This window comes from Hippocampus comes, unplaced genomic scaffold (assembly GCF_001891065.2).
Source record: "Hippocampus comes isolate QL1 unplaced genomic scaffold, H_comes_QL1_v1.1 scaffold156, whole genome shotgun sequence".
NCBI lineage: Eukaryota > Metazoa > Chordata > Actinopteri > Syngnathiformes > Syngnathidae > Hippocampus > Hippocampus comes.
This window is the reverse complement of record NW_017805744.1, coordinates 7702442-7726275: the sequence shown is the minus strand read 5'-3', so window position 1 is coordinate 7726275 and position 23834 is coordinate 7702442. Positions and strand designations below refer to the sequence as shown.

Below are 23834 nucleotides of genomic sequence, written 5' to 3'. Positions count from 1 at the left end.
AAGCAATAAAAATTGAGGATCAATTTCACCTGCTGAGTGGGGGACAGAAAACAGATGGAAAGGCAGATAGCAAGACACTCCTATAGGAATGGTATTGAATTTCCCTCTTCCATCCTTTTGCATTTTTTCAGTAACCCTTGCCACTAATAGTAGTCTGAGGCGGCTTTTGTAGCCAACAGATGTTTTTTTTTTTTTCACGTAGTGAGTATTTTAATGCCATGACAGCAAGAGAGGTTGAGCCCTGCGTCGGATGACAACACACCAGCACCATTTTTTTTTTTTTTTTCACGTAGTGAGTATTTTAATACTCACTACGCTTCTTCAAGGTGGCACATACGCAAACACACACACACACACACACACTCACACACGATACGCATTTGTGTATCTACCAGCAAAATTCAAGCACATTGAAGAAATCCAGTACGAGGAAACATGCCATTACAGCAAGAGAGGTTGAGGCCTGCGTCGGATGACAACACGCCAGCAGCAGGACCGCGATTCGCTCTCCTGTGTCCAAAAGAGGAACAGGACAATCAAATTGAACTCCGGCAGGCTTCTTGTGTTCATGTTTCTGGTTTCCTTCAACTATCAAGAACAGACTTGTCAAGAGAGTTGTCGTGGTACCGAGAGACGGGCCATTGCACCAGGGGAGGAGGAGAGGGGTTGTTGAAGGGTAACAACCCATCAGCGGGACTGTTCCGCGCGTCTTTGTGCAGAAAGGAACAAGCTGAGCAAATTGATCTCCAGGAGGCCACTTGTGTTCAAAAAACACTTGTCATGAGCACGTTCCTGTTCACCGCGAGAGGTGGTGGGTGGCCATAGCATGGGAACAACCCAGTAGCTGGACTGCTGATGCTCCTTTTTGTGAAGAAGCATTACACCAATCCAATTGAAGGTGAAATGGCAATCGAAGGTGAAATTGCAAACAGAAGCGAGAGACAGAACCAAACAACAGACCAGATAACATCCCTTGCGCAATCACTAATGTGTCAGTAGATGTCTGTCATGCAGGAAAAGTTCATCACAGTCAAACTGCTGGAAGACAGATGGGGGTACATAACATATACAGTATACACCAATATAAAACCAATTAAATTAATTTGATTTTTTATATTATATTTAAAAAAATCCCATTAAAACCAATCACATAGTATTCCCAAGAGCAAGAACCACGAAGGAAAAAAAAAAAAACCAAAAAACAATAAATCTTTCACCACACTAACAGGACACTGTGCGGTATGTGTCAGGTTTCACAAATCGAGACAAAAGACTTGCATTCAAACCATATCATCGATATACTCACGAGTAAACAAAAACTAAATGTCCTCTGAGCGCAGGATATGGCTGATTGAAGCACTCTTTCTATGAGTTTTGGATTATTACGGCGCCATATTTCTATGAAGACGCCTCCGTCTCCACACTAAAACCACAGGCCTGTTTTCCATTCTGCGCTCCGATTCATGACTGGCCACAGCAACTCCACCCATCATTGCACTTTATATCAGAAGGTGGGATGGGCACCTTTATCTGTACGACGAGATATGCACGGGCTCGTTTTCATTTACTAGGTCTTAAAAGGCAACATGCTACCATACTCCAGCACCTTATTAAACGGATCTCATAATAATCACTCAACATGCTGTGAATTGGGAATTTCTCCATTGCGAGACGAATAAAGGTTTTTCTTGTCTTATCTTATCTTACATGCTGAAGTGATTGTTTACTGCTCAAAGTTCCCCGTGCAGACTAAGAATAAACTGGGGAAAAAAATGCTTTCAGATTTTTTTTTTTTTGGCTGCATCTTTCAGGAAAAATCTATTTACAATCCCTAAAACACACAATTGTTACCATGCACTTTTTATGTATGATCAAGAAGTATTCTGCTGTTGAATGTAGATTTTTTTTTTTTTTTTATGTTTACCATTTATATTTTTGTTACATTTTATTGTCAACAAAATTGAAAATGAGAGCTTGCACTCAATGATGTTTTGAAAATGAAATAAAGGTTTTAAATGAGATATGCAAATGACCCAATTGCCAATTCAGCGAACCACAGATCATGGAACACATCCAACACAACTACCGACTCCACCCTTCCCCCAATCTACACTGCATTGACCCAGACTCCAGAGATGTAAATCCAACTGCTCTAAATTGGCTGCGTTATTGGAACGATGGTCTGTAGCCCGTTGATTTCCAGCATGTGACTTGTGAGTTTCTGCCCAAACTGTCAAAAACAGACCCCGTGGCTGGATTTCAAATGTGAATGGAAATCTGATTTCAGCCAAACTGTCCAAGACAGACCCACGTGTGGAAGGAGATAACCCAGGACGCTGTCATATTAGGAGCCTGTCCAGAAATCGCGGGACAGTCTTACAAAGGCCCTACACGCTAGTCAGCCAGTCACATTCTGAGTTGCCTCGAGGAAGTTCGCAAACGCTGGATCAGCCTGTGACTAAAACTACATAATCAATAACAGATTTACGACAACATCATTTCATTCCTCAAAATGTTGGATGTGCCATTTTAGCATCCCTTTGATGTCTGAGGAGTGTGCATCAGTGCAAACTGCTGATTCTAATCGTGCACATTCTCCTGACACGATTCACATGGCGGCTCACTCATCTGTCATTTGCTAACTGCTTATCCAGTGCAGGCCTGCATGAAGTTGGATCCTCTCCCAAGTGACCGCTCACTGACAGTCAGACTTTTTTTTTAAGTCTGTGGAGTAAAGCTAGAGTAGGTAGGTACTTGAGTAGCTACTGATTAATCTCCTGCGCTCAGACGTCCCCAGCTCACAGGTTCTGCCTAAATGTCTGATTTCCATCTATTTTCCAAAACTCGCACACTGTTTTACTTAAACACAGCTCCATCTGAGTCTCATCACCGTACCAACAAATGTGTAAGCATGATCTCACGCCTTCTACTATGAAATGGGATCCCTTTGCACATAGAAACATGATTTTGCAGCACGGAAATGTTTTGCTAACCTTTTTACCGCCAGATTACAAAATGAGATATTTATTCAATATTTAATTATTATTTTTTAAAACTCAAATCATTTGATAAAGCTAATTAGAAGCATCCTTTCCTATGGTGTGCTGTTTATAAAGCAAGATATTCGATATATATGTCTTCCTGTAGATTTTACATTGACCGTAGGTACAACAGTCAATTTAACTATTTACTTTGTACAAATAGTGTTGTTAATCTGCACACACAAAAGTGATTCAACAATTCGCTGGCTTTTACAAACACTCAGCGTAAGTGTGACAAAACGTTGCTTTTGTTATTTCAGCTTCAGCCACTTTACAAGCAACACCCTCCACCACACGGCCAGGAATTGCCGTTCCAGGTTTGACTTTGTTTGTTTCAAGTGTGTTTTCCTGTGGTTTTCCAAGTCCTTCTTTGCATTAAATGGAACGTTGGGCATAAAGAATATTTTGGTAACTCTGGGAATACTTAAAAAAAAAAAAAAAAAAAAGGAAGCACAACTCTGTGCTTGTTTTGGCAGAGTTGAATAGAGGTTTGGATTTGCTATGCTTGTGGGGGAGGAAGAAACTGCGGGGCTGTTCAGTATGCAGGTCATGTGTGCAAACTCTTTAGCCTGTTAAATTTCAACACGTTAACCCCCGCCCCCCATTCAATTGTTTTGAGGGGTACTTGCTTTCTTTATTAAGTACATATCCACATGCATTTTATTTTGCAAAACGTTTGACTATGCTCTTCCTGACTTGTTTACTTGACGTCCCCTCCACAGAGTTTTCAAATTCTCTTACAAAATATTGTACAAGCACGATGGACAACTGGGCAAGCTCGTTAGACTTCAGTGTCTTTCACCTGTTGCAAATAACTTGGGCAGCTGATGTGGCACACTGGCCATAACCACCTTTTAACCAAGACTGCCCCCATCTGGCTAAACTAAAGAATCACAACGTCTAGAATTGCTTTTCTTTGAGCTAGCATGATTTCGTTATTTCTGTCTTATGTTCGTTATTTCTGTCTTATGTGGGAAGAACCCCATTGGAAAAAAAATACTTGAAATAAACTCGAACAAGTCACAAGAGCAAAAAATAAATAAATAAATAGAAAAGAAAAAAACATGGAAGTTTGTGTGTGACATCGCTATTTTATAATAGCATGTGTGTAATATAAATCCGTTTTTTGTTGAGATGTTTGTTTTGTTTCCATCCATTTAAAGAGTCATTTTGATTTATTGCTGTAGTTTTCTTTTATTTTGTCCAATCTATGAAAAAAAAGTCATGTTATGCCGCTTGATGAACTCTGATTCACAATTATAGGACGATCTAACATAGAAGGATTGAAAAGCATCGTCACTATGATCGCGTCAACGGACCATCTCTATATCTGTCCGCGGAGACCTTAGCTGAGAGCAGCTACAGATTCTCGTGTGCTGGTTCGTCATCAAAATCGTCAGGATACCAGAGTGTCACATCAAGTATGTCAAGAAGCCTGAGAAGAGTCAGGTAAGTCAGTCTCCAGGCTACCACTTTGTCCAGTTCCAGGAGCACAAGCAAAATGCTGCTTCACCCTGCCCGTCCAAAACAAATAAACAAACAAAAATGGAATGAGAGAAGAGGACAGCGTGAGCTGCGCAACCGGTCAGAGATGCCCTTTCAAGATTAGCAAAGGCAGTACACTCAAAGCTTAAAGCTAAGCATTGCTGATCTACTGTTGGATAGTTTTTGGTTGGCAACTGCAAAGGAGTTCCCATTTTTCGGGCCCTTTTAATTTTGAGCACATGCCCTTCCAAAAGGTATCGCCTCTGGAACCAAGCAATTGTCACAAAAAGCACCCAAGGTCAATAAATAGTAAATAATTCTTGAGTGTTCTCACTGTCAACATTAGTGAAAAATAATTTATTAGAATTGTCATCTTTTAAAATGTATTTGTAGTCTTATTAACATATTCTTTGACGTATGGGGCAGAGGTATAAAAGACATAGAAAAACTCTTTCATCGTGACAATGTTCATAAAAAGACAATTTAAAGCCAATAAGAACCCTCATCTAATTCTAAATAAATAAGTGCCATTTAGTTGAAACACAGTGTTTTGTTTACTGGCTCAGACACATATGTCTAGAGACAAAGGAAATAAAGAACAAAGTCCCACAGGGTGCGCATGTGAATCCACTCAGGATGAAAGGTTATCTACCCCGCTGCCTCTGTCAGCGGGGTCTCTCTGATGAAGATGTGGATCCGTGACCAGTTCCTTGTCGGGCTCGAGACTTGTGTTACTGGTCAAATCATTCCCATCTATCTGTTTCGGGGAAGTTTGCACAGTGTCCGTGGAGCTGCAGGAGTCTGACATGTATTCTCTGGCTGTGTCAAAAGATTCAGTCAAAATACTCTCACTGTAAGACTGTGAGCTGATAAATGCAGTGGCGTCACCAATCTCTTTGTTCGTGTCACGAGGAGGAATGTAGTCATGCTGTCTTTCGTTAACTTCATTCAGTCTTTCAGCGTCTCTGTGGGTATCCACTTGTATCCCAGAAGTTCTTGGGAATGGGTCACTGTCACAGTGTTCACTTGTATCCTTTCCAATTTCCTCGTTCACAGCGGAGTCCTCTGCCCCTGACAGAACTCTCTTCAAGCTATTGGCTCTGTCTCTGTATAGCTGGCATAGCTGAGCGTCAGGCATGTGGTTGCCGTGGATCTCCGCTAACTTCATATACACTACGTATAGAGCCTCGGGGTTTGCTCGATCCTCCAGAGCGGCTGCCAGAGCGAGGTGGAAATAACCCAACGCATCAAACGAATCCTGGAGAGGAAGCGTATAGCCTTAGAATTGAAATGCATCATGTTTTACTATCAGAATTCAAGTAACAAACAAACAAAAATGAAAAGCTTGTTAAGCTTAATGAGGGCGTGGACATGGTATTGCTGGGATTTTTTTTTTTTGTTGCACATATCCTCAAAGGTGTTATTATGACTGGGTAAACAGTAATGAAAAAATTGAAATTGTACACTACTAAATCCCTGACACTCCCGAAAGACTGTTAACTGCGTGAACAATTCACAATGAAACTTACAGTGAATGGAAAATTTTTAAAATAATATCCCTCATGGCAGACTTAGGTGGATAAAGAGGTCCTGTGTTTAGTGTACGAGACTAAGCTAGTGTCAAGTCGAATCAGATCATCCATCCATCCATCCATCCATTTTCTGATCCGCTTTATCCTCACAAGGGTCGTGGAGGGTGCTGGAGCCTATCCCAGCCGTCTTCGGGCAGTAGGCGGGGGACACCCTGAACCGGTTGCCAGCCAATCGCAGGGCACACAGAAATGAACAATCAACCGCGCTCACACTCACACCTAGGGACAATTTTGAGTGTTCAATCAGCTTGCCATGCATGTTTTTGGAATGTGGGAGGAAACCGGAGTACCCGGAGAAAACCCACGCAGGCCCAGGGACAACATGCAAACTGCACACGGGGAGGCCGGAGCTGGAATTGAACCCGGTACCTCTGCACTGTGAGGTCGACACGCTGAGCACTGGACACCGGGCCGCTCATCAGATCATGTAATGGCCAAATGTCACTTTTTTCCAGGGTTTCCAAATGGCTATCATGTAGCATTTTAAGGTGAAGGTGATTGACTTGGCCGTTGAAAAGTGAGCCACTGCACAAGAGTTTGGACTAAGTCGATCGATGACAGATCTTGTTTTCGCTTGCATTGGTATGGCTTATGTGTCTGTTATTTATTTTTAATTAGTAGGTGCGACCTAAGGCCCTGTGAATGCTCGTCCTTTAGCATTTGCACAAAGGAACCATTGGTGTGATTGTCCCTGTCTTACCTTGAGCTTGTGCAGAGTGAGATTTCCCAGCCTGCAGTAGACCTGAGTGAAGTAGCGAGCCTCCTTTGGGTGCTGCATGACGGGCGGACAGAGCGACAGGGACTTCAGATAGTAGTTCTCAGCCATCTCATAGTGCTGAAGGTTGTAGTAAACTGTCGCCAGTCGGTGGTAGGCTGTCCGCTCATTTATATGCACACCTGTAAAAACGATAACGGAGTCGCTGTTCTGAAGTTGTAAGCCGATTGTAGAGTCAAGCTCCGTGGCCTTGCTCACACCTGTTTTGTTAGCTATTTCAACAGCTAGCGTAGCGTATTGCAGAGCCTCTTCTTGTTCCCCTTGTTCCATTAACAGCTCTGTTAGTTTACTCAACAAGCGGAACTCCGAATGGGTGTCTCTGATACTTCGGGAAAAAGGTAAACTGCCATCCTTTAACAAAATAACAAAAAATTAATGTCAACACATTTCAAAAGCAACTTTTGAACAAATAGTGTTTTCCACTTGCCCTGTAGAAAGGTAATGAGGCCATCCTGTTCCTGTGTCCTTTAAAATAGACGTCCCCCGCTTCTTCATAGATGCTCATCGAGAAATGAGGGTCGTTCATTCTCAGGGCTGTCTTCACTGCTGCCTGTCAATCAATCATACTTAAGGTTTGTACAAAATAAGACACTGATCCTGACGATAAGCAACAGCATAGTCGTTTGCATCCATCCATTATCTGATGCGCTTATCCTCACAAGGGTTGCGGGCGTGCTGGAACCTATCCCAGCCGTTTTCGGGCAGTAAGCTGCAGGGTACACCCACACTATAAATGATGTTAATATGTTGCAGTTAGCTTATGTTTTGTTTTTCAAGCGAGGAAGTGTAACAGGTAGTCAAAAATTACCATTGTAATTTTTGAATTGGAATAAAATATTTTTCGACAACGCTTAATGTGTGTGTGTGTGTGTGTGTGTGTGTGTGTGTGTGTGTGTGTGTGTGTGTGTGTGTGTGTAAATGGCATATATGTCTTATCAGACTTAAAGTTGCGTGTGCGCATTTATTGAGCAACAAAATGTGATGGCCACCCCTGCGCCGAAAATCCCCCTCTCAGATGTGTTCTGAAATTGTCAGCATCCCTAAATTTCTGATCCTAGCAGACATCATGCAATCATAAATGTATCGTTACCAGCCCTTCTCACCTGCAGGTACATGTCAGCCAGCTCATCCTCGTGGATGAGATAATAGATCCTTCCCACCTGCAACCAGGTCTCAGACTCTTCTTCTCTCTTGCCCAAATCAATGGAAATCCTCAGGCTTTGCTTGGTGTAATCCAAAGATTTACGAGACGATCTGTACCACACGTTTGAAAACTGGTTTGGTCGTTTGTCATCAAAAAACATGTTGTGAAATGCTGAATTTGGATTCAAACTCACCTTTCGGTATTTAGTGAGAGGTAGAGGCTGCTTAATATTTCAAGGTACTCTCCTTCGAGTCTCTTATCCTTCAGCTCTCTGGCTACTGACACACAGTGTTCATAATAGACGATGCTTTGTCCGTAAAGCAGCAGGTCGGAATAGAGCCGACTCAGCACCTTCGCCACCACTAACTGACCTAGGCAGGGATTACAGCACATTTTTAATGCAACATATTTAACGCTGTGACTGTCAAGTTTTTTTCGCCACTAGAGGGTGTACAAAGTACAATTAGGGTCACGTTGACGTTTGTGTTTATTCGTCAAACTTACTGGGCAAATTTCTAGCATGCAGCGCAATCAGAAGTCCCATTTCATAAGAGGCCCTGATTTGGTGACTCTTCCCCCTGTCTTTGTAACTCCTCCCCAGCCAAAGGAAGGTCTGCACATGCTCTTCATCGGTGGGGCTCTCCCAGAGTCCCAGAAAAAGTTGCAGAGATCTGGAAAAACAACTCGTGTCAAATACTAGAATACAGTTGCAAAGGACTACTTAGCTGTGAGATAAGTCTGTTGGAAATTTCAACCGGCAAGATCTTGAGAAAAGTCAACAAGCTTTTTCTTCTACAATAGAAATACAATAGACATTTGAACATGTGACAGAATTGTTCTTTATTTTGATTTGACCAAGAGGCATGTGAGAGAGACAAAAATCTCGCAATTATATATCCTGATAACAATATCAATCCGAATTAGTGGTGCCAGGAACAAAATTAGCACATTTTCCAATAACGACGAACCTAGTGCTTTACTTTTCCCAGTTAACTAGTCAGACTTCAGCTACTCCTCAAAGTCTTGTAAGCTTACAATGTAGCATTACATATTTACTCCAGATTACAAATAGTTTATTTCTGAATTTTTACTGGCGAATTTCAAGCCACCAATAGATTTAGTCTTGCCACATATAACCAATGAAATTGCCCCCATCTCTCTGCTGAATGGCTACTGACTCCCACCTTCATTGGCAATAGATGGCAGGCGCTATCACAGGCGCACAGCGAATCCGGCTCCCTAAAGTTCATCACTGTGACCACTTCTTTGCAATTATCTACTTTTTATAACGTGGAGGGAGGGCCATGGCTAATAAATGGCCAAATTTGTCTTCAGGGCTACATTTATGTGTTGCAGCTTCTAATCAGGTGAGCTTTGTAGTCTGGAAATTACACTTCTTTGTTGAGTAGCACTAAGGGGTGTATAATGACCAGTTGCACAGAATGAAGAAATGCAATTCAAGACCCGAGTGAAATTATGACTGACTGTTAAGATATTGTGGTGGATTTCATCATACTCTACAACTATGTTGGGGTGCTTGTCGGCTGCTTCCTTTTACCTCATATATCTTTCTGAGTGCTAACAATATGACATTTGCCCTCTATGTACTGAAAGTACTGTGTTCTCTTCACTGTACCTGTCTCTATTGCATCATGAAGTAGGGTATCTGACCTGACCAAGAAACGTTCTGCCAGTGTCGACGCCCCAGTATCCAGTGCCAGGCAGCCCAGGTTGGCCAGTGCCAGGGCCTGATTCCTCTGGTTTCCACTTTCCCGGGATATCACCAAGGCCGAGTGGAGTTGCCAGCCTGCCTCTGGTATGCGGCCTTGCTGCCTCAGACACAAAGCCAAGAGGTTGTGGATGACACCTCTTTGAGTGGAGCTATCTGATCCCTGCCAAGTGGTTGAACATGAAAACAAAACATAAGTACTCTTCAACGAATAAGCAAAAACAGAAATGAGTTTCGAGTGTTTTTATACCTGAAGCGAGACAAGCAATGGTTGGAGGACACCGTGAGCCTTCTCAGCTTGGCCTGTTAATACCAGCAGCCAGCCAAGCAGCACAGAGGCCTCAAAGCCTTCCTCCTCATTGATGAAGCCTCCAGTCTCCACCGCTCGTTGAGCACAGCACACAGCCTTATCAAGGGCGCCATACTGCTGGTAAACTGAGGCCAAGCCCAGACATAGGTCTCTCTGCGGCTTTAAGTCCCCCTCTTTCTCAGCTATAGCCAGCGCCTGCAGGAGGTAAACCACAACCTGGGCAGGGAGCAGGGAGGTTTCCTCCTTCCAAAACGGGTTCAGGCGAGCAGAGTTTCTGATAAACCTCTCAATCCTCTGGAAGGCGTCATGGAGCGAGTGGTCTTGTCTTGAATCAAGGCTCAGAGAAGCCAGCACCAGATAAGGCATGTATTTACGGTGATAGAGCAAGCTCAAAAGCCAGTTGAGGTCCAGAGGTGCTATCGCAGATCCGTCGTTCGCCGAGAGACTTGAGGAGAGGAATTGTAAGCGCTCAACAAAGGGAAGAGCGTCATCAGGCTTCCTTAGAAGTAGGAAGAGGCTGGAGATAAGGTAGCACACACGGGCCTCCAGATATTTATCCCCCGTTACCATCGACCTCCTCAGAAGCAGTTTCAGCAGCTCGATTTCATCAGAGGACGTGTAGGTATGTTTGGGAAGACAGAGAAGCACGGCGCTGGCCTTTTCCAGGGTGAGGGGCAGCTTGTCTGTCATACGCTGCTTCAGGTAGATGGCTGTGAGATTGGTGAGGAGAGCGATCAACAGTGGTGTGTCACGAAAACTGTCCACTTGAACACTCAGAGCTTCCTCGTAGTATACACGAGCCTAAAGTAAAAGGGGAGAATTTTGATCAGAAATGATCCATGAACAGATTTTTTTTTTTTCAATGGATAGCAATGTTTGCATCGAAATGATATTCAATACATCACCATCAGAATAGACCATTCTCAGTAACACAAAATGGAGTTCTATGTCACAACCTACCAGGCTAATAAACTAACTGTTGAATTGATACCTGCCTGTCAGTGTCAATTACAAGTGAGAAATATCATCTTTCATTTTAATACAACCCCTGTATTGGATCTCATTCGATTTTGAACTTGGACCCAAGGCAATTGTTGACATATGTATGAGTAGGTTTTAATCCTTTGAGCGAAAGACAATCAACACATTGATTAAAAACAAAAAAATGGATCAGGTGTATCTAATATAAATGACCTGCGATAGCTTGAGCTTCCTGGCGCAGAGTCTTCCCAAGAGGAAGCACGCTCGCCGACGTGCCCAATGCATTCCCATCCGCTTTGCACACTCCCTTACACCTTCAAGCTGACCGGAGAGTTCACTCTCGCCCTCCCCATTGAAGGTCACCCACAGGAAGGAACACTCGAGGTCATACAGTGGAAGGAAGTCTTCCTAGGGGAAAACAAACAAACACATCAAAAGAGTCTCCTTGCAGATGTTGATTCGTAAGTATAAAATGATGAATTGGAATCACATCAATTACGATGAGCATTATTCGGTGTTGCAGGTATCTGAAGTCACGTGTTGGCAACTTTTAACTGCAAAAATGATCACGCAACAATGAGTCATGCACGAGTCCGAGCCTGACAGCAAACAAAATACATTTTAGCTCCTGGCTTGCAAGTGATTACTGTAAGTGGGTGGATTGCACCTTTGCTGACCTGAAACTGGTCATGGTTTAGCAGGATCAACGTTGGGTCACTAATTTCTGACTCGTCCCCTTCCCAAATGTTTTCCTCCAAGAAGAGAGGCGGGTCCTCCTGGAATTCACCGAGTTCTCTGAATGTGTCATCTAAAGTGAAGGACAGGTGCTCTCCCTCCTCTGCCAGAGCATTGCGGGACTGACAGAGTGACACGCGAGGTGACGAGTGCGATAGCGATGGGCGGGGGGAGGAGTGGTACGGAGGCGTTCCGCCGCTTCTCTCCGACATGACACTCTGGCGAGTGCTTGAAGGAACCTTGTGATCTGAGAAGGAAGAAAGTTTATTTTAGGAACACAAATGAAGGGATTAAAAACAAAAAAAAAAAACAAAGCTTGTTTAATGCGAGTGCCACACAGCCAGTCCATCCACTTTCTCGACATTTTATCCTGTTCAGTGTGACAAGAGGCGCTGGAATACAAATCAAGTCATGGACCGGCCGTCTTTCAATCACAGAACCAATGTGATTGCGACCGTTAATGGGAAAAAGTACATCAAAGTTAGTTATGTGAATCACTACATTGTCAGAAGGGAACAAAATATGTGATTATCCATAGAATAGAGAAGGTAAGAAAAAAACGTTACTTTATATTTTATTCCTTGATGTTCTGGACAATAAGAAAACAAGCCAGCAATGAGGTGGGGTCAACTTGATTGTTTTTGTGTTTTGGCTAAACAGTACCGGTAAATTACTTTTAGGTGCATGGCAGGCATGAATGTTAAAATTTTAGAAAAAAAGAGTTCCCTCTGATAAATGAGAGTTGGCATAAGTGTAGTATTAATCCATTCAAAAATAACCGTATTCAACTGTAAGACACAAATAAGCAAGTGTTTACCACGTTTGGGCCGATTCCTGATATACATGAAGTCAGACTCATCCAGCCTGTCTGGAAACACAGATGGACATTGGGTTGAAGATTTCCTGCTCATAGCAACGACTGACACCAGAATATTTTCATTTTGTGACTATTTTACAAGCCGACGATGACGAGTCTTTCGAGCTTTACCTAGCCTGTATACAGAGCTGATGTCAGATGAGAAGAGCCTTTCCAGGAGGTTGCTATCACACGGCTCGGAGCTAAACAGGCTGGTTTGAGCCAGTGTGGCTCGCTCCTCCTCGGTCAGAAAGACCAAATGTCTTTGTCTGTACAAGAGAAACAAAGGCAGCATTCTCATTTGAACTGTGGTCCCGGTCTTCTCATGCTTTCCACCCCGTCTAGAGTGCAGTTATGCTACATGCATTAAGTTAGTAGGAAAACGCGAGGTAACTGGTGGTTTTATTCAGCATGAATTGCTTTGTGTGTGGAAATGACATACAGACCAATAACTTTCAAGCAATACTGCGCAATGGGATTGAATCTTATTTACAGCGACATGGTGTCCAGAGGCTGCACGTGGGCCTTGTGGATAAAGCCAGTCCGACCAGTGGAGGAGTGTTTTCCGATGAAGACGCCAAGGCCTCGCACCATGAGGCCTTGAATCTCGACAACGTCCCCTTGATTTAGCTGGAGCTCATCTTGAACCAACGGAATGTAGTCGACCACGGCTACACACGAACCTGTCACTGGCAAGTTTGATAGGGAGAAAAAAAAGATAAGAGTCGCCATAAATGACTTGGTGAGAATGGGAGTTAGTGTGTCACTGTGTGTGTGTGTGTGTGTGTGTGTGTGTGTGTGCGTGTGTGTGCGATTCTACCAAGTGGATGTTCAAATTGTGTGTGTGTGCGCGTGTGTGTGCGTGCGTGCGTGATTCTACCAAGTGGATGTTCAAACGCTTCCTTTTCTGTTGGCGAGCACCCTGCATAGCCCGGGTAATTCCTCAGGAACCACCTGACCGATGGGGACAATGGATTAGTAGACATTTATACCGCTTGTTTTTGCACATAGTCACACCAAGTCAAGATGAAGCAAGAATTTAATCTTGCATCATCAACTCGCGATCGAGAATATCAAATCGAGAAGGTCTTACTGGTAGAAAGGGTAGGGAAGCGGCTGAGTGGCGGTGACTGGCACTAGTCCATGATGGCCAGTGGTGAGCAATGTGCCCTCCCACATGTCCTCCTGTCCTGTGTCCTTCACCATGAGAAGATCATTCTTTTTGAAAGACAGCTGATCTTCATCATCCTCGTCATGTCTTGTGCACAGTGCCTTCGCAAAGAAAGATCCTGTAATAATGTTAATTCATGAATGCACACTCTAGACAACTCAAAATACAGTATATCAAGTGTTTTTATTCTGTTTTGTACCCCGTGTCCCTTAGACATGGATGATGGATGTTTAAAACCAACTCAATTAAGTTAAAGTAAATCTCGTCACAGTTTGGCAGCACTGCAGTCTTACTTTGCCCGAGGAACTATTTTTTATTCCTGAAATGATCCCTGCATAAGTCTGCAGTTCAACAAGTAGGATAGTAATAGCTTTGGTGTTAAAGCAAAGAGCTTACAATGTGGAAAAATATGAAGGTCACATCAGTCGAAATGCGACTGCTCAGCATCACAAAGGATTTATTCGGATGAGAATAACGTCTGGACATGAGAAGGCTTTACTATAGAAGCTATACATCCTACAACAGTAAAACTAATTTGCTTGACAGGAAACAGGCTTTATTATATTAATGAGGGTCAGGCATCTCCAGTTACAGCAATCAAATTTAACAGCTGTTATTATTGAAATGATAAAATTGCTAGTGTTGAAGCAAAAGACTGTATTGAAGGTACAAGAACCAACGTATTATGAATGACAGGTATATTTAGTGGACTTCAATCATTTACACTGATTGAACCCCTGCGTAAATAATTACAAGATTTAGGTCAATAACATACATTTGAAGTTATGAGAATTGCACCTGCATAGCATCTTTCAAATACCCAAGTAGGCTTAACAATAACTCATGAGGACAAGTAAACAAAACTTAGGTACACACTTTGTGTGTGTTATTTCCTACCTTCCTGGAGTAAAAGCTCAAGGTAGAGGGTGGCCAAATGATCCTCATCTATTTTTACATTAATCTCCAAGTCGCTGAGCAGTTTTGGCTCAAGCCAGAAGGACTGATCACACAGGAAGTTCTCCAAGCACCGTGCCACGTAACCTGTCAATAATGTCAATAATAACAGCCAGAATGGTAACACAAATCAGTGGACATCAATATTGACGAAAGTAACACTAATATACAAATTAGACTCAAAGAAAACTTACCTAATGCTAGATATGTCGAAAACTTCCAGAGTTCCTCTACAGTTTTAAATGTGAGGACAAAGCTGTCCTTCTCCGCATGAACAGACACCAGACGTGCAGATAGGTCCTGCAAGAACAAAGCCGAACAGAACAATCGACCAATGCATTTTACACTGCATTGTGTAACACCACGCACCTCACCGCGTTATTTAAAATGCAAATATTCACAGCCATGTTTCTGCAATCTATTGACGTCTATCATTTTCACTCACCTTAAACAGCTGGATGACATCTTTGCTATTGCTCTCCACTACTCGGAGTCGGGTGCGCAGGGCCTCCTGGAGAGCCCGGTCTGGGTCCTCACTGGAGCGTCGGCGTCCAGTGAAAAGGAGTGTAACTTCTGGACAGTACAAATTATGTCAATTAGATGTGAGAAAGAAAGAAAGCTCAGCCACCCCCCCCCCCAAAAAAAAGTTACTTATTGTTTCCATAAAGCATACTAAAAGTAAAAGCGGACTGGTTTTACTGCCTGCAAGCAAGATAAAAACTTTCAGAAGTTCATTAATGATTTTCTATGGCAGCTCATATTACAGCGAGATGCTCTGTGAGAACCACCATAGTCCCTTGAGGAATAACAATGCTATTAGATTGCTGACTGGACTCTCCGTGTGGCCATTTAAATCCATTTGAAAAGCAGAAACTGCAGGGTGTGATGGGCCAAAGATGCTGAGTACGTAAATTTGCCCTGTTTGTATGCTGCCTGACTAAAACCCCTTCATTAGTCAAAATATAGTACAGGTCTGTCAGTCCATTACGGTGAAAAGCAGGGGCACTAAAACTACAAAGCTTCCAAGAGTCACAAACAATATTTTCACCGTGTCAAAAGCTCCATTTATCGAGGTCATTAAGGCCACATGCAATACTACCGTAATATTCATTTGAAGATGTCCTTTTCTTTCAAAGCAACAACAAACTCAATTAAAATACCATACGGGATCTATTCAGTACTCCTGGTGTAAAGTGCAGCATCAGAAAATACCTGAGGAGCATTTTTCGCCCAGTGTCATCCGACTTCCTTTAAGAAATGCCTCTTTTCGCTTCCAGTAGTTATTTGGCTCTGGTTCTCCTTCACCTGACTCCACTACGGGGCCATCCTCCTCCTCACCTACGCCTGATAGAAGACCACATTTTATTAATACCACACCACGTAAGAACGGATTCAACGTTTGAAATTCACTTTTACAGAAAAATACAACCTGAATCTTAATTTTTAGAGTTGACATGTGCAGAACATACCCAAACAAAAAGGTAGACTTGCTTCTTTCCCCATAAAAAGTTTGTTTGTAACACCCCCACCCCTCCACCCCACCCCGATTCTCGCATCATCAACAATAGAACATGGGTGAGTGTAACCACAAAAAAACAGCTTTGGACCAAAAGGCGACAAAAACAAGCTTTTTGTGAAAAGAAATTGGTCGATCAGATAAAAGTAGACCTTTTTGCCTTTTTGCCACCTCAAACTATAAACCATATGGCCCTACAAACAAGCACATTTTAGCTGAGTTGAATTGAGAAACCCCACACTTGACGAATATAAATCAGTGCCAGTAAAGTACCGGTAGTTAGATTCCAGTTGACGACTATAAATGTCCATGGCAGTGAATTTTTCAGTTCTTGCAACTCCAAGTTGTTCCAATAATTTTGACCATCTCGAATGTACAGTATGTAATTGATATTTTCTGTTTCCTACTCTGCATTAAAGATGTGCGTCTAATATAAAGAAAGTAATGTAACGAATGTTATCTCGAGGGCGGTCAAGAGTGCTGTTCAAAGTGTGCTGCAATGACATGATGATCACCAAGGTTATCCTGATCCTGTCATGCATGACACCCCTTCATAGCTCACAGGATTTACCACTCCATTAGCTTCTATTAAATTGAAGTGTGTTTTGCTTTTTCTTTCATTTATGGTCATGCGCTCACAGAAGCACACGTACGCACACACACACAGTGCGAAACCTGCACCAGATGATCGGCGTTTCATCTGAATGTGACACACCTCCATACGGTCGTAGTAATCCTTCTCTGCATGTCTATCACGTCAAAGTCACGAATTAGTCCAAAATCTATTTGGTTCAAGGTTTATTCCACAGTGATTAACTTTTTTACACTTGCAAGATAGGGAAGAAGGCAAAAAAAAAAAAGCGCAACACACGACACTCACTTTCAGCAATCCTCCCTCTCTGACTTCCTCATACATTATGCCTCCACCATAAATTAAAGGGTGAGTAGTTTGTTTTTTTTTTGTTCTTGTTTTGCTATCACTGTCAGTCAGAGATGCTTAGTATTGCTAATCCAAATGAGGTCAGAGGATTCCCATGGTTTGTTCGATAAAGCAGAAAGAATGTACATGAACACTTTCTCAATGATTTGTCTGTTTGTTCCTTGGGGAAGTCTGTCAAACAAATATGATTATGAAAAGCGCAGTAAGCAATCTGCTGCATTACACAGGCTACCTTCAGTCATGATGTAATTTCCTGAAAAGTGTTCGTGGGTCCCCCCTAGAGTATATGCTGGTTCCCTCCACAAGGCATCCAGCTCAGCAGGAGATATATCTGTGAAGAGGAACGGACCATATCAGCGCTATTCATACAAACTGTTGCGTCTCAACAGGAAGGGATGGGACAGGTGATATTAACATAAAACGTTAGTAAGGAGGGTTTGGCTCGAGGGGATACGACAGCATTGAGAGCACACATCGGGTGACGTCAAAAGAATCCTCCCGACGCACACAACCAATGATTCCTGAGTGCGCACTCGTTTTCAGACAAACATTGAACAAATTACAGTCACAACTGCGCTTTCCTTAGTTTTCAACATGCTGTCAGTGCTAAGGTATCCTGCAAAGCTTTCACAAAGACACAATGGAATACACAACTTGGCCACACAATGCAACATGACATGATGTTGGAGAGGACAAGAGCCCATTCTCTTCCATCCCACGACACAAAACACAGCACCGACAGAACCACTGGGGCCACACTTGCAGGCGCACATGCTTCTAGAACATAAAAACACACCATGCCCTTCAATTTTACCTTCTTGGCTTAGTGTGTTACCCATGTTGCACATAGAACTATACTCCACGACTAGTCATGACAGGGAAGGGGGGGGCCAAGTGGGTTGGGACCGACCTGTGAAGGAGGAGAGGCACATTTTGATGAGGGGTCCACAGCAGGAGGAGTTGAGCAGTGGTCTGCAGCAACAAGACGCCATCTGGCCCAAGAAGCGGCAGCTCCCAGGGATCAATGCCATCCCATCAGTTCCCCTCCTGCCTCTGGAACAACAATTCACTCTCTTCCTCTCAGCTGGACAGGCCCGCTTCCCTTTCCTATTTCTGCACTCACATTCTTCTCCTGCTTGGTCTTTCCCTCCCCTCCTCAGTCAGGGTTGAATGTCCCTTCTTTACAAGCTGCATCTCTTCTTCCGTCTCTAGTCTGGCTCCACTCCGCAGTCCCACCGTATCGTTGTGTCCATCCACCTCCACCCACCAGCCTCTCTCCCTCTCCCTCGCCGTCTCCCTCTCTCTCTCTCCCTTTCCCTGCCCAGTCAGTGTGTGAGTGCACAAAGCACTCTTCAATTCATGTGTGTGTAGGGGTGGGGGGTTCCGACCTCACAGAGGTTTTCCCTCTGTCGTGTGTTTGGGGGTGGCGGTGAGGGGGGGAGGGGGGGTGTTAGGGGTGGACTGTTAAAATATGCTCAGAATGTGTGTCACAATAGAGACTGTGTGTGTCTTTTGTGTGAATTGCTGGGCTAATTGCTGATATGCACAGAAAGGCAAAGCCATGAAATGGCAGGCAGCAAGGTCAGAGCAAATGAGAGGGAAGAGCAACATGGTGGTATAGATAAAGGATCAGTTTATCCACGTCCCAAATCTCTTTGCCCTCTGATGAGTAAGAAACACACAAGGGCACAGTCATCCTGCACCCATAAATGAAGAAGGTGCATCATTGTTTGGGGCTCAGGATGGGATACAAATAGAGCTGCCGATTATCAGGATAAAAGACTTTATGCGGCTCTTCGTCAAATTCATAATTTGCTCCATTTTTTTCCTACCTAGTCCAAACAAATAGTCCCACCATTACTGATACTGAACAGTATTTCTTCATCTGGATATGTCTTAAAGTCATCATTTACTGTATTCATGTTTAACAAATGTTTTATTGTTTTATAGAAACAAGCAACCTGTAGCAGCAAACTCAACAGAAAGCAATGAAAGACAAATGTTTCACATCAGGAAAATGGAAAATAAGTTCCTCATTGGGTCATTGGATAATTTATTATTAATGTGTGTCAAAGGGGAATATTTTGATAGCTGTGAGATTTTTCTGCCATTTTCTCATGAATGTCGTATTCTTAATAGTCTACCACAATTCATTTAGAGGAAGCACACATTTAAAGAAGAAACACTAAAATGCATTTGAAGGCTAAATTTTAAAGGAATATATCTTCAGTCACAAACAAACAAAACAACATTTAGTTCTTACAGTCAAAATCACTCAAAATCAGTAGTTTCACACGTTAGCAAAGAAGGATCATGGGCGATAAATCATTGTTTAACATACCATCCACAGTCACAGTGTTATGATATCAAAAGCACACCTATACTAATTTTGACCAACACAATTACATTACAAGCATGAACAAATTTATTTAAAAAGCGATGTTTACAATAATTACTCCGCATTGCCTTCTGAGTGAGGCCCTCTCTTTACGCTCTGACGGTGTAGCCATCGTTAGCCTCTAGCTAGCTCCTGGCCAGCTTTCCCTGCGTAGCCGATGTGTTTATGATAAGACAATTAATCGCAATTGATAAAGAGGAGGCGAAGAGACATGTGCAGCTTTTTTCGTACAAGCCTAATTACTCCCCCCCGAATCCAGTGTGTGAGTGTCCAAAGCACTCTTCAATTCAGAGAGTCAACAGCGTGACGAGACACAAGGGAAGGTGCTGGGCGGGGCTGCAAAGATGCGCAGCCAATCAACTCATGGAATAAATCCACTCGTGCTGTCATTGGTCGACGTCACGTCGAGAACCAATCATGCATACAGGTATGTACAAAACGTCTGAGTCATATGGCATTTTTTTTCTGAATACAGTACTTTGGAAACAAAAATGCAATGCACTGAAGCCGCGATAAATGAAGCGCAATATAGCGAGGGATAACAGTACTCTGACTTTTCTTTTTAACTGCCTTACGGCGGAACGAGTGATTTGCATGTTTGCCTTGCAATCAGGACGAACTGTTTTTGGAAAAATTCTGTGGAGAGTTTGGTCTGCTCTGGCTCACACGGGTTTTATCCGGGGTACTCCGGCTTCCTCCTACATTATAAAAATATGCATGTTAGATCAAGTGAACATTCTAAAATTCCCACAGGTGTGAATTTGAGTGTTAATGGTTTTTATCCAATATTCTGCCCTGCAAGTAACTGGTGAGGTTAGGGTGTACCCCACTTCTCATCCGAAATGGTTGTTTCCCACAACCCTTATGAAAAAGAGTGGCACGGAAAATGGATGGATGGCTAAACTTCACACCGGCTAATAAATGTTCCAATCAGACTACACAGCATTTTCAGACCCGTGATGTTGCTCCCATACAATTAGATTTACGAACATCACCTCAGTGAGTCCCCATTAATGAGTTACTTAATTCATGCACACAAATGAAACAGTTGGTGCCTTTCCATCAAAAGATCACCGAAATAACTTCAAAATAAATTGCACCAAAATGCATTCTGACAAGCAACAAAGCTCGTGATGGAATGTCCTTTGTGACAAAACTGCTTTTTGCCAGGTCACTTCAGCTCTATCCTAATAGAAGCCATTTGAATTCAGTATAAAGAAAAGAACACTGTGCCTACTGTGAAATGGCGGGGAGGCACGTTTATGTTCAAGGGCTGCTGTACTAAATCTGGCACAGGATGTTTTTAATACGTGCAGGGTACAATGAAATCCTGAGGCATTCTGGTGCAAAACATGCTGCCCAGGACCCACAATACACAGGTAAAAACATAAAAGAATGCCTAACAACAAAACATTGAAGTGTTCTAAAGTGGCCTTAAACTGAACCCTGCTTTAAATTATTTTCAACGTCTCTAGAATGAGCTGAATGTGGAGTCTGTCGGTGGCTGCCCTTCAAAGCTGAGACACTTGGAGAAAGTTCACTGCTGAGGAGCGGGCCAGCATACCTATCAACAGGCTCACTCGTCTCATTGAGACTTACAAAAATTGTGTGATGACGGTGGCTGCCTCCAAATATTGCATAGTTAAATATCAAGTCAGGGGTACACCATTATTTTTGCCTAGACCACTTTCATTTGTGTTTTTGAAAATGATTATGTTGGGCCACAGATTCTAGTTATTTCAGTGAGTGTGAGTTTTCCTTCTGGAATGGAAGGGTACCAACAATTTTGTCCAATTGTGTGTAAAGTTGACACTTGACTGTGAATCTTGTTTGCTCAGAGCTCTAGAAGTTGTAGTTCTTACTGTCTGCTATCAAACCATTATTTAGGCTAGACAAATAAATCTCTTACGCCCTCAGCAGTACACTAACCACAGGTACCTGATTGTCTTTCCCTGTTTTGCGCATTGATTGTCAGAGGGAGAGATCAGTGCCATCAATTTCGAGTGGTCAGAATATATCGTGCCATTGAGTGTTAAATTAATGGCTTGTTCTCAGAGTGCAACTGCTTGTGTCTAATCTAATAAAATCTCTGCTCCGGTGACAGTGTCACATGCTCGGTCACTGCTCCAAACCAAAGGGGGGACAGGAAACAACAGTTGTCTATAGTACAAAAACCCGGCCCTAAAAGACAAATAATGATCGCCAAAATCGGAATGTGACTTGTCGTTGTGATGTAAAAGTCACAATATCCTCTTCAGAGAACAGCTGTGTGGATCGAGCTGCACTTTTCCTGACAGCTGGGACATCAAACCGATTCCTCTCATAAATGGCAGCACACTCTGAACTATGTCAATAAGGTCTCATGTCACTGAAAACAAGATAAGTCACAGATACAGCTTGTGTAGCCTTGTCAGTGTTCACACACCATGAATGAGTTAACTTATCCTTCACACACTGATGCCAGAAGTGCAATTGGGCCACTCTGTAAATAACAGGCAATCTAATAAGAAACATGTGTGATACCTGGTTATGTAAATCAATGGTCTTGCAAAGTTGAGAGAAGTCTGCGGGGTTTTTTTTTAATCGTGATTTTTAGATTTGGAATATGTGGTTTGGTAATATGAGACAAAGGGTATATAATTTTAGACTTACCCCCAGTTAGCTCACTTGCATGCCTGTGGGTCTAGGACAGAGTTCCCTGCAGGGAGATTCCCACTGTTGCAGAGTGGCATTTGGACTACAAACAAACAAACTGGAGTTGAAGTGTTGCTTTAGTGTTCAGGTTAGACAGTATTTGGCATTAAACTGTTCATTACAGGACAACAAAGTACAACATAAGACTGCAGTTTTAGTAGAGCACATCAAATCAATTTCATGCATGGCATTTGGGAGTTTATGGTTAGTACAAGGTTCAGATATGATAACAAGCGCTTTTCTGACATTGAGAAAGAGCAAGGCTTTCATGTTTAAAGCGAAAGTCGTTGTTTTGTTTTTACCTCTTTTTTGTTCCACTCTTCAAGCAATTTCTCTTGTGCTGACACGTGTGCGTATTGATTTCTTTCTGCGTTTGGCCATGCATTTCCAGCGATCGCTGCTTGACGTTGTCTGAAACCCGCAGGGCAGAAAGAGTAAGAGGAGTTCCGAATTGTTCGCTCACGTCAGCGTCTGCTTGCATTTGCCTTTAAACGCTTCAGAGGCTGTCCCGCACCGCATGCCACTGACAGCGGACGTTAACTCCTCCCCTCGTGGCTCTCTCACTTCCCTACAACGTCATTACCATAAACGCTTCCTCTCCACGATCGTACAATGCGATTGCTCATTTGACTGCGGTTATTTAAAATCTTTTAAAAACCATTTGTGTCTGGCTACGAGAAGAAGGCACGCCGTTTGTTTCCTCATTCTGAAACACCAGTCGCACCGGTTCGTGATGAAGAGGTTGACGGATGAAAAAAAAAACCCTGATCCAATCCGGTTTGTCGAATTGTAGTCACCATAGCCGGTCTTCATTCCCGATGCTGTCTAAACCTTACCGTGCCCTTCAGTTCACATACCATTAAGGCCACCTATAAACTGTCCACAGCAGCGTCACCAACGTTTTGCCCCCACCCCCCACCCCCAGGCCAACAGAAGTAATCCGCGGGCATTTTCTAAAAAAATAAATACATTAAAAAAATTGGTGGCAGCGATGGGACATTGTGATTTTCTCGGAATATCGTACATGTGATCGTTTTAAAACGTGAACACTGGCAGATATTTCTTTAAAAAGTGTTGACTATTATTTATCGGATTCCAAATGATTGTGAAAACTCATTAGCATGCTCACTGTCTTTACGTGAATGCATATCACTCATTATTAATAATAACATATAATTGTCACATTATTAATGGTAATTAGAGGAAATTTCTTTCAGTTGTGCGTGTCAAAATGAGAGCCCTTTGCGCTAATCAATCGGCATGCAAGTAGTTTTCAGTTTCAAAAGGAGTAGTGACCCCTGGTCTATAGTGTCTATCCCCAATAAGTCCATGGGTGAGCTGGAATCTATCCCAGCTGACTTTGAGCAAGTGGTGGGGCACACCCAGGACTGCTTGCCCACAAATCACAGGGCACATGGAAAAAAACAACAGCAATTACTCACAGTCACAACTACGGACACTTTAGAATATTCAATCAATTACTCAAACGTTATTTCTAAAGCACTTTTCATGC

At 42.8% G+C, this 23834-nt stretch overlaps 1 protein-coding gene across 7 annotated transcripts; it reads right to left on the bottom strand.

Annotated features, from left to right (window-relative positions):
- Positions 1-4862: 4862 nt before the first annotated feature.
- On the bottom strand, positions 4863-22918 carry sh3tc2 (SH3 domain and tetratricopeptide repeats 2). Of its 7 annotated transcripts, none has more exons than XM_019884330.1 (23): positions 22624-22918; positions 22280-22364; positions 18044-18139; positions 17462-17560; positions 15986-16117; positions 15219-15346; positions 14968-15073; positions 14717-14860; positions 13742-13937; positions 13529-13602; positions 13142-13337; positions 12781-12917; positions 12610-12660; positions 11735-12039; positions 11271-11465; positions 10017-10877; positions 9709-9929; positions 8542-8708; positions 8231-8408; positions 7997-8147; positions 7321-7443; positions 6819-7244; positions 4863-5784 (listed from the first exon to the last, which is right to left on the bottom strand). In XM_019884330.1, exons 3-23 carry the CDS (start codon positions 18075-18077, stop codon positions 5158-5160), a joined length of 4551 nt encoding a protein of 1516 aa, XP_019739889.1. In that variant the 5' UTR covers positions 18078-18139; positions 22280-22364; positions 22624-22918; the 3' UTR covers positions 4863-5157. The 7 variants fall into 7 exon arrangements, with proteins under 7 accessions (XP_019739889.1, XP_019739892.1, XP_019739888.1 ...); XM_019884333.1 differs by lacking the exon at positions 18044-18139 and adding an exon at positions 22151-22191 and having other exon boundaries at positions 22624-22917; XM_019884329.1 differs by lacking the exons at positions 18044-18139; positions 22280-22364; positions 22624-22918 and adding exons at positions 18140-18282; positions 18353-18618 and having other exon boundaries at positions 6819-7015; positions 7094-7244.
- Between the last annotated feature and the right edge of the window lie 916 nt (positions 22919-23834).

Coding starts and splice junctions, on each gene's coding strand:
- sh3tc2 (XM_019884327.1), bottom strand. CDS start 18,423: ATGCAGCTTGTAAAGAAGGGACATTCAACCCTGACTGAGGAGGGGAGG. Junction 13,603..13,741: donor CTTCCCTACCCTTTCTACCA/GTAAGACCTTCT, acceptor CCCATCGGTCAG/GTGGTTCCTGAGGAATTACC. Junction 11,466..11,734: donor TAAACCATGACCAGTTTCAG/GTCAGCAAAGGT, acceptor GTTTTCCCCTAG/GAAGACTTCCTTCCACTGTA.